This window comes from Solea senegalensis, linkage group LG1 (assembly GCF_019176455.1).
Source record: "Solea senegalensis isolate Sse05_10M linkage group LG1, IFAPA_SoseM_1, whole genome shotgun sequence".
Lineage (NCBI taxonomy): Eukaryota > Metazoa > Chordata > Actinopteri > Pleuronectiformes > Soleidae > Solea > Solea senegalensis.
The window spans coordinates 12,805,347-12,819,055 of NC_058021.1; the positions used below are offsets into that span (position 1 = coordinate 12,805,347).

At 39.6% G+C, this 13,709-nt stretch overlaps 2 protein-coding genes across 5 annotated transcripts; one reads left to right on the plus strand and one right to left on the minus strand.

Annotated features, from left to right (window-relative positions):
- The first annotated feature begins 84 nt into the window (after positions 1 to 84).
- thap4 (THAP domain containing 4) lies at positions 85 to 3,043 on the plus strand. The gene is made up of 5 exons (XM_044020854.1): positions 85 to 280; positions 997 to 1,153; positions 2,192 to 2,301; positions 2,412 to 2,515; positions 2,668 to 3,043. The coding sequence occupies exons 1-5, from the start codon at positions 196 to 198 to the stop codon at positions 2,785 to 2,787; spliced, it is 576 nt and encodes a 191-aa protein (XP_043876789.1). The 5' UTR covers positions 85 to 195; the 3' UTR covers positions 2,788 to 3,043.
- A 417-nt stretch (positions 3,044 to 3,460) lies between these two features.
- On the minus strand, positions 3,461 to 12,539 carry LOC122780760 (bcl-2-related ovarian killer protein homolog B-like). Of its 4 annotated transcripts, none has more exons than XM_044044026.1 (5): positions 11,853 to 12,539; positions 10,745 to 11,034; positions 9,682 to 9,810; positions 6,355 to 6,518; positions 3,461 to 5,047 (listed from the first exon to the last, which is right to left on the minus strand). In XM_044044026.1, the coding sequence occupies exons 2-5, from the start codon at positions 10,965 to 10,967 to the stop codon at positions 4,922 to 4,924; spliced, it is 642 nt and encodes a 213-aa protein (XP_043899961.1). In that variant the 5' UTR covers positions 10,968 to 11,034; positions 11,853 to 12,539; the 3' UTR covers positions 3,461 to 4,921. The 4 variants fall into 4 exon arrangements, with proteins under 4 accessions (XP_043899961.1, XP_043899940.1, XP_043899951.1 ...); XM_044044005.1 differs by having other exon boundaries at positions 10,745 to 11,081; XM_044044016.1 differs by having other exon boundaries at positions 10,745 to 11,109.
- Positions 12,540 to 13,709: the final 1,170 nt, after the last annotated feature.

Sequence of the window (13,709 nt, forward strand, 5' to 3'; positions counted from 1 at the left end):
TCTTTTTGGAAATTATTAAACATGAATGCATACACATATATGGTCAGTATATGCAATGAATGCAAATTAAAACGAATATTAATCAGTGGACCGTAATCTGTGACATAACTACATTTCCCATAATTCACCATTGTTGTCCTTCCCATATAAATACACGTCACATCGACACCTGTCACAAACAGACTAATTATTTGCATGACATTTAAGCTTGAGCTTCTGTCTGAAATACACATTTCCTCCTCGGGAAAAATAATAATGGCTTGTCCCTTCCATCAAACAGGTAGGTGTATTGTTCACTGTTATTTTCTAACCATTATATATTGAGTTTGCTTGCACGCCCACTGCATACAATGTCGTGTAAACAACACACGTGTGATAACGTTTCTTATAAAGAGGTTTTAAACAAAACGGTGAACAAGTCAAATGTGTTCGCAGGTCTGTGTGTGTAGTTTTTATACTCTTGCTGACCATGTGGTGCGTTCACTTTCCTCCACGTTAGCCAACTTTAGCTTGAGTGAAAGGAAACTGAAAGCAGACACCAGTCGCGTTTAGCCGTTTACGCGAGGTGAGCTTAACATCTAAAGAACAAATTATTGTGTTTGTGACCATCAAAAATGCGTAAAATGACAACTATGTTTACCAAACTAGTTTAACAGAAGAGTCAAATCACCTTTACATGTTTTGCTGAGACTTCTCCTTCCGGTTTTCATGCCGCCAACACCACAGTAAGCGTGACACTACCACCCCCTAGTGGTTAAATAACAGACGTGCAACTGCATTGCCAATGAAATCAGTATTTTATTTTATTTTTTTAATATTGAATCTGTGGAAAGATGTTTACCTTTAATTGCTGCAGTGTAAAATGGTTTCTGTTCTCGAAGAGTTCTACCTTGATACTAATTGGTTTTAACAAAACCAGTAGTTTCACCTGCCACAACCTCCTATGATCCATGGTCTTGCTTTTTCATGTCAGTGTGTGTTTTTGTGTTTTACCAGTGGCAGCATTGAATCCAGCCATCCTCTCTTTAGACTGGCTTCTGGGCACGTGGAAGTCTGATGAGCATGGGGAAGGCTGCTTTCCAACCATCAACCCTTTCCGCTACACAGAGACTCTGCACTTCAGCCATGAGGGACAACCAGTCATCCACTTCATGTAGGACACTGTTTTTTTTATCCCGGGGAGGCAGTGCACAAGTGGCATTTTGGCTCAAGGCCTGGGCTGTTAAGAAGTTTCCCTGTAGAATAGAATACAAGTTTCCCTGTACAGGAGACAAAACCTGTTCATCTGTTGTACTTGCTGTGTCATCCCTCTTTCTGAGCTGAATCCTTGCCCTCATATACTAGTAAGAACAGCCTCTAAAAACACACACGCTAAACTATATCTAAAATTCCCCATAATCACTTGCTGAACATCTCAGATGAAATGGTTTTGAATGAACGAGAAAATGTAAATAAATCAATATCATGAAGAAATGTTCAACAGTTACAAAATCACAGCAAACGATAATGGATCTGAACTCGACTAAAACAAAAAATAAATGAATAGTGTTCCATTGTTTTGTGTCCAAACCGAGAAGGAAATAAGTGTGATCTTATGTTTCTCAAACAATCATTGTTAAGCTTTCACCTAGTTTACTATATTCATATAAAGAGTGAAAGTATTCACTTTCATCAAATGTCTTTCAGTTGAATCGACTCCTGTATTTTAATGGATGTACAGTTTGAACTTTATTAACTTGCTGGGCCTGATTATGGCAGTTCTACAAAGACATGGCATTCAGGGTGCAGAGTGAGAATAAAAGAAGTGTCATTATCCTAATTATGTGACAGTGCAGCTCAATGTTGCTTTAGTAACAGGGAGAAAATTTAAAACCTGTTTCACTTCTTATCACACCCAACAGTGGTGCTGGGTGTGACCAGACATGACTTGCAGTATGTTGAACCAGTAAGGGTTTATTGCTCCCATCTTGTGGCTGAATGGTCATTTTTGACTAGAGATTAAGACTCTCATATTCTTTTCAGACACAGCCTTGTCTGACTGGTTGTTTCTGCCTCAAAATGTCTTGATTACATTAATAATAGTTGATTTCTGACAGATTATGGCCCACTCTGTCATTTTGCTGTTGGAAATCCTACAAAGGTCCAATTCAAACTAAATGAGTAATACAAAAGCCTCTCTGTGTGTTGACAGGTTCAATGCCTTCCATGCAGAGTCTAAAAAGCCTCTGCACAGGGAGTGTGGCTTCATTCGAATGCAGCCAGAAACCAACAAAGTGATGTTTATCATTGCACAAAACTCAGGTACTTCACTGGATGCAACCTTGACATTAGGTTCATTTCTAAAGGAAAGCATTTCTGTACTAAACATGCACAGTTCACACATGTTGACTGCAGAGTCTTGTATTATTCAGGCCTGGTGGAGATTGAGGAGGGGGAGCTGACAGAGAAGCAGCTGAATCTGAAGACGCACGCTCTGGCCAGGATTTCTTTTGCCAAGGAGCCACATGTTCAACAGGTTAAACTGTGATTCACTGTGTCATGCCATACGCTTAATTCAAATCTGCAAAATGTATGTCCAGTGTAAGGTCCATGGAATGACAATAGAAATGTTCCACGAAAATGAATCCAATTAAAGTAACATCTTTGGCACTTTGCTCCATCTTTCAGGTTTCCAGAGTGTTTCAACTTCGGCCAGATGGGAGGCTGGAGCAGACGGTTTCCATGACAACAGACAACCAGCCACTAATGACGCAGCACTTGCACATCACTTACTGTCGGTCATCTTGACCCAGCAGACAGACTTCTTATACATAGAAGTGCTGCTCTTTTGTGCAAAGAAAAGGTTGGATCAATAATCCCATTTAAACTTTTGTCCAGTTACACGAGTATATCCTTCATTGGTTTGGGTGTAAATCTATGGTATTTAGGTTAAGTGTGGATTATTCATTATTTGTATTCACTGGTTGGTTACTGGTCTCACTTAAAAGGCACTATGCTCAGAAGCTGCTGTTCTCTGAGAACCAATAAATGCTATGAAACCAAATCTGTGTTATGTTTTGTTGTTTTGTCTACATGCTTGCGCTGTAAAGTTTATAATGCATTGATTTAAAAACTACAGTAAGAAGTCCTTGTGTCTGTACTTGAGTTGATGATCTATCTTTTGAGTAGGACCTTTATAGATTTGGTGAAATTAATAACTTGCATTAACTTTCATCTCTCTCTAAAATAATCCCTGGAGTTGCCCCAATTCTTCTCCCAGTTTAGTTTTTGGATTAGCTTTGTTCTTTCATTCATGTTTTTCCCCAATGTGGACTTCTACTGTATTCTGCTTTTCTCTATTTCTGTCTTTATGGTGTCAAACTGCAATAGAGTTCTAAAGGGTACAGTTTTTTTTATCTCAAGTCCACCATTTTCAACTCAAGGTTTTGACACTGATTCAAAGGGATATCAATACTTTAAATGTGTTAAGATTTAAATTTATTGTGGATTTTTGAAAAAAGAGAAAAGATACATTTATAAATCAACACTTTGAAAGCAACAACCATCATGTACAAATCACACAGTCCTCTTGAAGAGCTGTGGCATCAGCCCTTTCCATACTGCAGTGGTCATAGTCGGCATAAAAAAATAAAATCATAAATAGTCTATTTACAGATTTAAAAGGAAATCAGTACAAACCAGAATCTGTGCTGTCACTACACACCATTCCTCTGTCCTTAAGTTCTTTGGTCAGAAATGAGCACAACCCAACATTGTCTGATCAATCTAGTCTAAAATTGGTGCAAAAAAGGTTTAATCAACCATAGCATTTTGGGTCAGATTAAGGAAACACACTTCTCATCTGCAAATGCAAAGATTAAACCTTTTTAGTGTCAGTAGTTAATATCCCCTGATATTGCTCTACTGAGTGAGACACCTATGCTTCAACAGGTGACACCTGACTTGGAGAATTTAGAGACCCAGCCCGCTGAGCATTCATTCTTTCATCATTCATCACAAACAGCTTCCATCACTCTTTCAGATGAACATTACGATGCAAATGGTCAGAACATCTGACTCAGCCCAATTCAATGCTGAATTTCGATCACATGCAGACGGTGCCAAATACAGGTCTGAACGCAGCTAATCACATAAACCACAATCAGAAGTGGATTTGGGGCCACATTCAATCTAAAGAGTGTCCATACAGTAATTGAATTGTAGTCAGCTCTGCAATATTAGCACTGATCAACACATAACTTGTTTTTTCAAAAGGATAAAAATCTCATAATTACAGCAGCGTGAGTAGAGCACTGATTTACTTCCCTCATTTTTCCCCTCTACCTGTCACTCACACAGATACAAAGATTCAGAATCACACACTGACAACGGAAACCTTTGTGCAGTCAGAATTATGACATAACTCTGTATTTAAATATAAAACACAGGTGATGCAAAAACCCACTCTCTCATGAGTCACAAAGGACGCATCCAAGATGCAATTTAAGGCCAGGAGTGAAGTGTTTTGTGCCGTTTGTATGTGCACAGATCTCATAGGACCGATGTCGCTACCAGGTCTGAAGGGGGGCCACAGATACAGCACTGGAGAAGCCCTGGTTTACTGTACTATTGTATGTGGCATGAAAATATACAGTTGGAGTGAGAGAGTAATTTCATTGCCTTGTATGCTCTTAGACAGCATGGTGACAACTCTTTGGATGAAGGGTAATCACCTACAGGCTCATCTGACCCCCGGAGAAAACACAAACGTGATGCTAATAAAACACTTCCTGATGGCCCTTCAGCAACACAGCGAGATCTGCTGGCAGGCCTCGTCCCCGTCAAGCACAGTCACCATCACCACTCTGGCTCCCCATAGATAAGTCTTTTCCTGTGAAACAATCACAAGATGGCTCTCGTGCACTCGCTTGGTCTCAGCAGTTCATGGTTCCTTCATGACGTAGACATACACTGTAGAGAGGAAGAACTTCAGGGACTCGATGATGGAGGACAGCCAGTGCTGTTCAGGCGTGAGATCTTTCTTCACCACGCACTTTGTGATGTCCACCTGAAAAAGATGAGACACAGTTTACAAAACGTGACAGTTGATCCTCCATTTAAAACCATTTAACAGACTTTAAGAACTGACAATTTTGGGTCTGTTTGGTGTATTATATTAGCCATATTTTGTTTATACTGTCACATCTGTGTCTTTTTCTGTTTCTATATGCCATGTTTGTATGTTTTTAATGTCCTGTAATATAAGTGACAGGACAACTTTGAAGAAGAACTTCATCTCAAATAACAGATGATGATGGAAAAAGGAAAATATTTGATACCAATAACACTAAATCAATACAGATGATGAAGTTATTTGTTCTGATGTCATCTTCTATCATTTCCATCTTAATCTGTGAACCCAGAAGAAATTAAAAATCAACTCAACTGTACACTACATACTACAACTCCTCACTTGATTAAAAATAATATAGAATAGAATAGACTACAGCTGAAATGATTCATCGATTATTAATCGATTACTAAATTAGCCGACAACTATTTTGATAATCGAATATTCGGTTTGAAGCTTTTTTTATGATTAAAACAAGATTTCCGATTGATTAAGATTCTTAAATATGAATATTTTTTCATTTCTTTGCTCTGGATAACAAAGAAATCATTAAAAGTCAATCATTTTGGTTTGTGGACAAAACAAGACATTTGAGAACATCATAATTTCCAGGTTTGACGAACACCGATCAACATTTTTTAAGGTTTTCTGACATTCTGAACACCAAACGATTCATCGATTAAACGAGAAAATAATCGACAGATTAATCAATTATGAAAATAATCGTTAGTTGCAGCTCTAGAATAGACTTTTATTGTCATTGCAAAACACACTTTTTGGTTTCCCTCTTTAAGATGCTCAAGCAACAAAAATATAATAGTATAATAATAGTAAGTATAACAGAAACCAACAATAGCAAAAAAAATTCAAATATATAGTACAAGTAAGTCACTGAAAGTTGTGCAATGTCAGTGGAAATTGTCCATAGGTAAATATAAATAAATGTACAGTACACTGTTGTGCAATTTGGTAAAAAATCTAATCCAATATGAATAAATGATGCAAGAGAAAAACGGAAGCATGTTTGCCTCTGTAAAGGTTTTCAGTATGGTGCTCTATTTTAAATGTAAAGACGGAGATAATGCTATTTTTATTCAGTTTGTCTTAAGGGAAAAATAACCCACAGTGATCATGCAACATCCATCAGAGAGAAAACTCGACACTTCGCCCACATTGTTACTCATGCATCATGACGCCCAAAGCCATAATAAGGATCATCAGCATGTGCCGCAGAGATCTCTTACCCATCCTCCCCGTCTCTTCAGCCAGGGAACCAGGTACTTGCGCACAAACTGTCCCAGACTCTGCACTATGATGTGAACGTTGGTCGCACGTTCTTGTCTGACACAGTCCACTGCCAGCGCCCCAGCTACTGCATACATGGCCACCACCTTACCCCATGTTATACCTACAGGAGGAAAAAAAAGACAGACATTGCATTAGTTTATGACTATTTGGACAAGCAATGCTGCTCGTCATTCACAAAGAGCTCATTTATGTGCCTGTTTGGGCTGAACTTTGCAGAATTATGCATGTACAGAGGCCATTTAGTCTCTCCTAATCTTAAATCTGTAGTAAATGCATTTAACTGATAACATTATCCAGCATTTATATATTATATTGAACCAATTTCTTATTTCCAGCCTGTCTAAAAAGTCAAAACACATTGAGATGGACTTGCTTTTTATGACAACTGGCCACTATTAGGTATACCTGTTCAACTGATTCAACAAATATCTACTCAACCAATCACATATGGCATCAACACAATGCATTTAGACATAGTCAAAACAACATGCCCAAGTTCAAACTGAGCATCACAATGAGGAGGAGTGACTAACACACAGTGGCACAGTTGTTGGTGCCTGAGTATTTCAGAAAATGTTGATCTCCTGGGATTTTCAAACACAAACATACCAACAGTTTATAGAGAAAATTCAAAAAGTGAAAATGTCCAGTGAGCAAAGACCATCTCTGAAGATGTAACAAGGCAAAAGTCTCACTTAAGTTTATTAGGTGTCCCCCTGTTCCTAATAAAGTGGCATCCAAGTGTTGTACGCGTCATGCCTGCACGTTTTAAGAAATGAACAATATACACGTCCAAAAAATTTAATATGTACAAAAACAGTAAGGACCGAGTGTAAAACTGATCAAACAATCCCATCTAAAATATTAAATAATGTTACAGACTTGATGACCTGTATGCAGCAGTTGAAGGTTACGTGCCTTGCTTCAGGGCACTTCAAGTATGAACGAGCGGGTGGGGACAGATAGGGCTGGGTATTTAACGTCAGTGCTTTTGTGTTATCAAACAAACTTTGAACTTCCTTTGTATCATCTTATACCGAAAATGTGTCATCATTCAATATCAAATCAGGTTCTACCTCATCAGGACCAGGTTGTGGTCTCCATAAGGACTACTGGAGCTTCAAGTCTTCCAAGTGGCAGAGTTTAGTGACTAGAATCAATAAATTGTCATTTCTGCGACCTGGTGTGTGGATGTGGGGCAGCTGGTGGACCTTGTACTGGAATAAAGTGTAAATACAAGGTGCAAGTCAACAAACAGAGCATTTGTGTTAATGTGGTTGATAACAGGTCTTACTGCGTCATATGCCAGCTGTAAATTAAACAGGGCGAGGCCGTGTTCCTTTTAGACGTGAGTGAAATCTGACACACTTTCCGAAATGCAGAGTTCAAAAAGTGATTTTTGCTTTTTACCATTTGAAACAATGAGAACAAAACTGAAAATGAGTGACATCCGGGCCACCTGTACAGTTTCCAGGGTAGTGGGGATTGTTATAACAACCGTCACTGATGCAGAGCCGAGTCTAATGGCATTAACCTCCTTTAGGTTCGGCTTGCATCGTTCATGGCTGTGATTCAAAGATAAGCAGGGGTTATAAGCAGATAGAGCTCTGGGCCAGCTTAAATAAGATAACTGTCCATGAAAGCTGTCAGAACACGTCACAACTCACTACCAATTGAGAGGCACGCCAGGAATAGAGAGTGTGAAGGATAAAGCTGGAGGAGAGGAGGGTGGAAAGAGAGAGAACAGTAGTGGGAGGCAGGCAAGGGTGAATAGTGATACTGATGGAGAGACGGCAATACAGATGGCCAGTTACCCTTTGCCAAAAAGAAATATGAAGATGGATTAGATTCCTGTATGGCTTTTGCATTCATGTATTTGGGTGCATGATAACAAATACCATAAAAGCTGAAAGGGTAGTTATAAAATAAATCCGGGACAGCAGAAAAAACAAACTTGCATAATTTATTTCTATTTATATCCAGGCTCCGACTGGTCCCAGAAGGCAGGGGCAGCCTGGGTTCACCAGTTTGTTATTCTTTACAAGGAATCCCACGCTGTTTCCAAAGATAAAATGATACCGCCATGACGTCAAAACAATCACCAGTTTAGTAACAACACAGCACAGGCATGAAAATGACATTTCACTTGTCTGATTTGATCTCTTTCATGTAACCATGCAAAATGCAAAACTAGACCATTCTATCTATCCAAGGCTCATACAAAAGGGAAATCACTCTTTTTATTTATGTGCACAAAAAATCTGTGCAGATTAGATCTGTCACCGCCGCTTTGATTAGTGTACAAAACAGATTAGTCGTCAAGACAACCAGAGACAAGAGCCAACAGAAACATGTTCAAGACCCAGACTGACAAAAATGCTCCCAATCCTCTCCTAAGACCAAGATCAGAGTTGTTAAGGTCCATGACATTTAAGAGCCAAAAATGTGTTTTAATGTGCAAAACTTTAGAGGAGTTCATCGCGTGTTGTTTTTCTTACTTTCTTTCACCTGGTTAGTCACTGTGTCAGCTAAAGCACACAATAAAAGTTTTTTTTGTCCACAGCCCCTGGACAGGTGTTTGGGAAAAAATGCAAATTAACTGTGTGCCAAACACATTGACTCATTTGATTTTGTATGAAAACATTTTGTTACAGCTGGTGATCTGTCCAGTGTCTCTTCTGCCAAATGTCAGCAAGGATTGCCTATATCTCCTTATATAGCTATATAGTGGAAAGCGAGATTACGCCTAAAAAAGGGAAAGCCAAAAGACCTTTTTTCTTTTTTCTTTTTTTTTTTTTTTAAAGGGCAAGTTTGGGCAAAAGACTGACAGAAAAAGTCAAAACTGGTCTGCGGATCTTAGACAACCTTTCCTAAAAGTGTCACATCTGCATGATCAAACCGTGTTTATATATATATATATATATACATATACATACATACATACATACATATACATATATATAGACTGCAAAGACTGCTTCAACTGTGATAAAATGTACATTAAGAGTCTGAAGATCTAAAACAAATCAATGCCACTTTGAATGTCTTTGTAGATGTGGAACTAAGTTTTTTGTTTTTTGAGTCTCACCCACTCATTCTCAGTGGGGAAAACCTCTCAGCCAGCTGGCCCTGATACGTGCTATAACAGTGGCTGCTTGTGCAACACTGCGGAAGTGTAAATGGATGAACTGACAGGCAACATAAATGCATCATCATCTTCATCATCATCATCAACACCCACAGGTTCTGGTGAGCCCGCGTACCTGTTGCAAAGATCTCCGTCGCCACGCCGATAAAGGCATCCGAAACCATGTTCTCCATGGCAACAGAGATGCTGAGCTGCCGCGCCACGTTCCTGTACAAAGTGGGCTGTATACCCTCCAGCTCGTCGCCTAGGTAACAAAGGGAGAGAACGGGAGAAAAAACATTGGTGAGAACCATCAAGAGTCTGTTAGAGAGACAAGTTATACTAGACATTTACATCAATGCTTATGTCTAATATTGATAATAGATTGATTGCAATATTATGCAGTATTAAAATTTTATGGACATTTATGTCCATTTATTTGTGTCTCACTCTACTCTTTTTTAAAAACACAGCAGTTGTACAAATGTGAATAAAAACTCGGTGAGCAACATTCATGTCTCTGCTGATGTCCCTCAAGACTCTTGAGAATTTTAGCTGCTGTCTTACATGAATTCTGTCCTCCAGATATAATCACCTGGCTCAAGATGTTCTCACACACAGACACTTGCATAATCCTTTACTCATCATTTAATCCAAGTTTATCATAGCTTCAAATACAAAAGTACACATAACTACAGTTAGGCTACAGGTCATTTGATTTGTATTTAGCTCAGTCACCCGAGTCCTATTCCTTCAATTCTAGGGAAGTAGATTATAATCCAGGAACTGTGCTTTTTAGACCCAAGGCAAATGACTGAACTGCTGACAAAACAATCAGGTCACACTGGCTTTCAGCTGAAGACAAGAAGAATGCAGTGATTGCTTTTGAAAGCAATTAAACAATCAATCAGAGTTGGATGTATTTGAAACTCTCCTCCATTTGTCTACAACCTGTGTCCAGCCTTTGCTTAATTACAAACTTCAATGAACAAAACTATATTCAATGTAAGTTTATGTTGGACTTTAAGTAGCATAAACTAATCTAGCCATTTGAGCTAATCACTCCTGAAAATATGAGGAAACCCCAACACAGTTGAGGTCAAAGTGCATAGGGAGATGACTTCATGTTGCTAGGATAGTTTCTCCACTTTGACATCATAGTTCTCTATGACTTTTACAGATGTTCAGGTTTCTCTTACCGAGACAGAGGAGCACTGTAGACACTTCTGCGAGTGCTGCATTCGAGGGAGCGAGGCTGAGTTCAGATTTGGACCATCCCAGCCCGTTCTGGTTGAGTCTGGACAAAATGTAGTCTCTGCACAAGGCTTTGGACTGGGACACCAGCTCCTTCTCGGTCAGAGAGCGGTCAAACACATCCAGGACCTCCGCAGCAAACACAGAAGACCTCCGCAGAACGTCCATGTCCTCCTGCAGAGGGTCTGGGTCAGCGTATGCGACCTCTTTGGATCCACTCAGTCTCAGTGACGGTCTTTATCCCGGGAGAAACCAAGTTTCAAGGTGGAGACAAAATGGCAGCTGTGAGGAAAGAAAACCTTTGAGGCATCTGGAGTTACAAATGGTTAGATTTAAAAGACATGGAATACACGTTTTCCACCCCTAAAATGTTGTGGTTGTGTGCGGCCTCAGACAGGGATGTACTTTTTACAAAATTAATTAAAAACATACATTCTTTACTCAGGGAAACAAATATAAACTAAAATATGTGATGTCTAATGAAAATGTGATGTGCTGCTATTGTTATTCACATTTTGTATGATACATATTGTGTTTATACACAAACATTATGTCATAATCACAGTTATTTCAATCCATATTGAGATTATAATATTCACTGGTCACTAGGAAATTACATGTTGCAAGTGTTAGAGGTTTATCTCTGTGTTGTGCTACAGTACACTCTTGCTAGTGGACACATCTCGACGTGGGCCTGTGAAGTTTAGCAGAATTGATGCATTTCAACTAGCACTTTTAATAGATTTAAAACGAACGTGCGTGCAAATACATGCAGACAGCAGAGTCTGAATCAGAGCAGAAACGCATATGATAAAATATAATGGAGGCGTTATTTTTATGAGTCACATGGTGGGATAGTCAAGACATTGCTACACTTTCTATGATTACGCAACAGACTGTTTCTGCTACAAAGGCAACAAAACACCTATATGTTGATTTGAAATAAAAAAAACAAAAAACAAATATGTTTTATATGTTTCGGTAAATGATTAATTTATTGCCATTAAGTTTGTTGTGCGCAAGAGGGGGAGAAAAGGGAGAAAGCACGTTTACCTTCAAGATGAGAAAGCCCACATCCACGCCTCTGAGGTCACAGGTATGCGCGGCGTCCTCGGATAATTGATCTCCAATTAAAACTTAATCACAGTACATTTCAAAGCAAGCAGCTCCCCTTCTACCTCTGTGCTGGTTTCCACCTAAACATGGTCGTCTCTCGCACCAAAAACAGCTCTTCTGTTTCCGAGAAAACTGTCAGAGACTCACAGGAGAAGAGTCTGGGCGAAGTTCTGCCTCAGGTCTGACTTCCAGGAGGAATCTCGCTCCAGCTCCACTCGGAGTCGAACTACTGGCTTGGCTTGAAAGGCACCGACTGATCCGCGCGCGAGGACGCCTACCTGTTGTCTCACCTTCCCATTGGCGCGCAGAGGGTGCGTTGATTTTCAGAGCCAGGAAGAGGCCGGGGGGAGGAGTTAGAAGCCTGACTGCATCACAGCTACTGAAAAGGGCAAAGCACACAGCGGCGGACAGAGGGAGACAAATCAGCTGCATCCACACTTTCATTCATGTCCTGGCAGATCACCCTGCAAATCAGGGGCGCAGTAAGGAAAAAGCTGCCCCTAAGGCAGGGGTCAGCAAGTAAATATAGTCGAGGGCCAATTTTGTTTTGTAAGAAATAGAATATTCGGCCAAAACATGGTATTTTCGTCAGGAAAAAGGGTCTTAAAGAAAGAAACAAAGACCCTGTCAATTCTAGCAACATAATATATTTTCACAGTAAAAGCTCTGAACGTGATATGAAATTGACATTTTTTGTGAAGATAAAAGCAAATCATTTAAGATCAAATTTGTTAAATCATGTGCCGGGCCAGATACTGATGCTGGCGGGCCAGTTTTGGCCCATGGGCCACCACTTGTTGACCACTGCCTTAAAGCAAGGAGGGAAGCGGTAGTCTGTAACCTTTAAATACAAGCAAAATGTTGAACGGTTTACACAGTAACCACAATAATCACTAACCCAGGCAGTATAAGAAAGATATTTGTTTTATGTCAAGACAGACGGACGCAAAGGCATTGTTGTAAAGTGAGATGGCTGTAAACAGGTTTACAGGAGTGAGTATGAAAACACAAAATGTTTTATTACTACTACTATTACTACTATCACTGCTCCAAAACCCCAGTCATTCAGCAGGTTGATGGGGTAAATGCAGCTTGTCTTCTCACCTTCTCAGTCAGGTCTTAAAGTTTTGTCTGTTTCCAGACAAAGGATGCAGCAAACAAATAATGTTATATCATTTTTTTTTTTTTTATTAACACTGCCAACCCACACACTTCCTGAACTTGTTCTGCCTGCCGAGATTGGACTTTTTTTCACGGGTAAATAAGGATTTAATGTAAGTCCTGTGTGTCGCTGCAAAGGTTCTCAGGACTCTGAGGAAAGTCCTGTGGCTGTACTGAGGTAGTAGTTACAGCCACCTGTGAGTCATTAAAATGGAGTTTCCCAGGCCAGGTAGGTCAGGTGTGTCACCCTGCTGGTGATGTCATGCCAGAGTTTATGTAAGTGTTCCTGCTGAGGCCAAAAGTGTCACACTTTTAATCCCGTGCAGAGACAGATAAATATAGATGGCGTACACTGCACTTACAGCACTCACACACACACACTCGACGATGCTTTGTGTGAGGTGGTTTTATTACTGTTACTGGGAGTACATTTTAAATTTATTTAAACACTTTTTTTTATTTCATTGTGGTCAACCAGGTAAAGTTACGTGAGGCTTCAAAATTATGTCAGGCACCATCACACTGATTATTATTATGTGTAGGGTTATGAGAGTATCACATAATTTCACTCTTAATTTTACTGTCTGAACCTAATATGGCCTTCATCTGTTGTTTGCCTTATTAATCTAGACT

Excerpts from the sequence above, each read along its gene's own strand:
- thap4 (XM_044020854.1), top strand. The coding sequence starts at position 196 with ATGACATTTAAGCTTGAGCTTCTGTCTGAAATACACATTTCCTCCTCG. Across the intron at positions 1,154-2,191 it reads CAACCAGTCATCCACTTCAT|GTTCAATGCCTTCCATGCAG; the intron begins GTAGGACACTGT and ends GTGTGTTGACAG. Across the intron at positions 2,516-2,667 it reads AGGAGCCACATGTTCAACAG|GTTTCCAGAGTGTTTCAACT; the intron begins GTTAAACTGTGA and ends TCCATCTTTCAG.
- LOC122780760 (XM_044044026.1), bottom strand. The coding sequence starts at position 10,967 with ATGGACGTTCTGCGGAGGTCTTCTGTGTTTGCTGCGGAGGTCCTGGAT. Across the intron at positions 6,519-9,681 it reads GACGGAGATCTTTGCAACAG|GTATAACATGGGGTAAGGTG; the intron begins GTACGCGGGCTC and ends TTCCTCCTGTAG. Across the intron at positions 5,048-6,354 it reads TGAAGAGACGGGGAGGATGG|GTGGACATCACAAAGTGCGT; the intron begins GTAAGAGATCTC and ends CATCTTTTTCAG.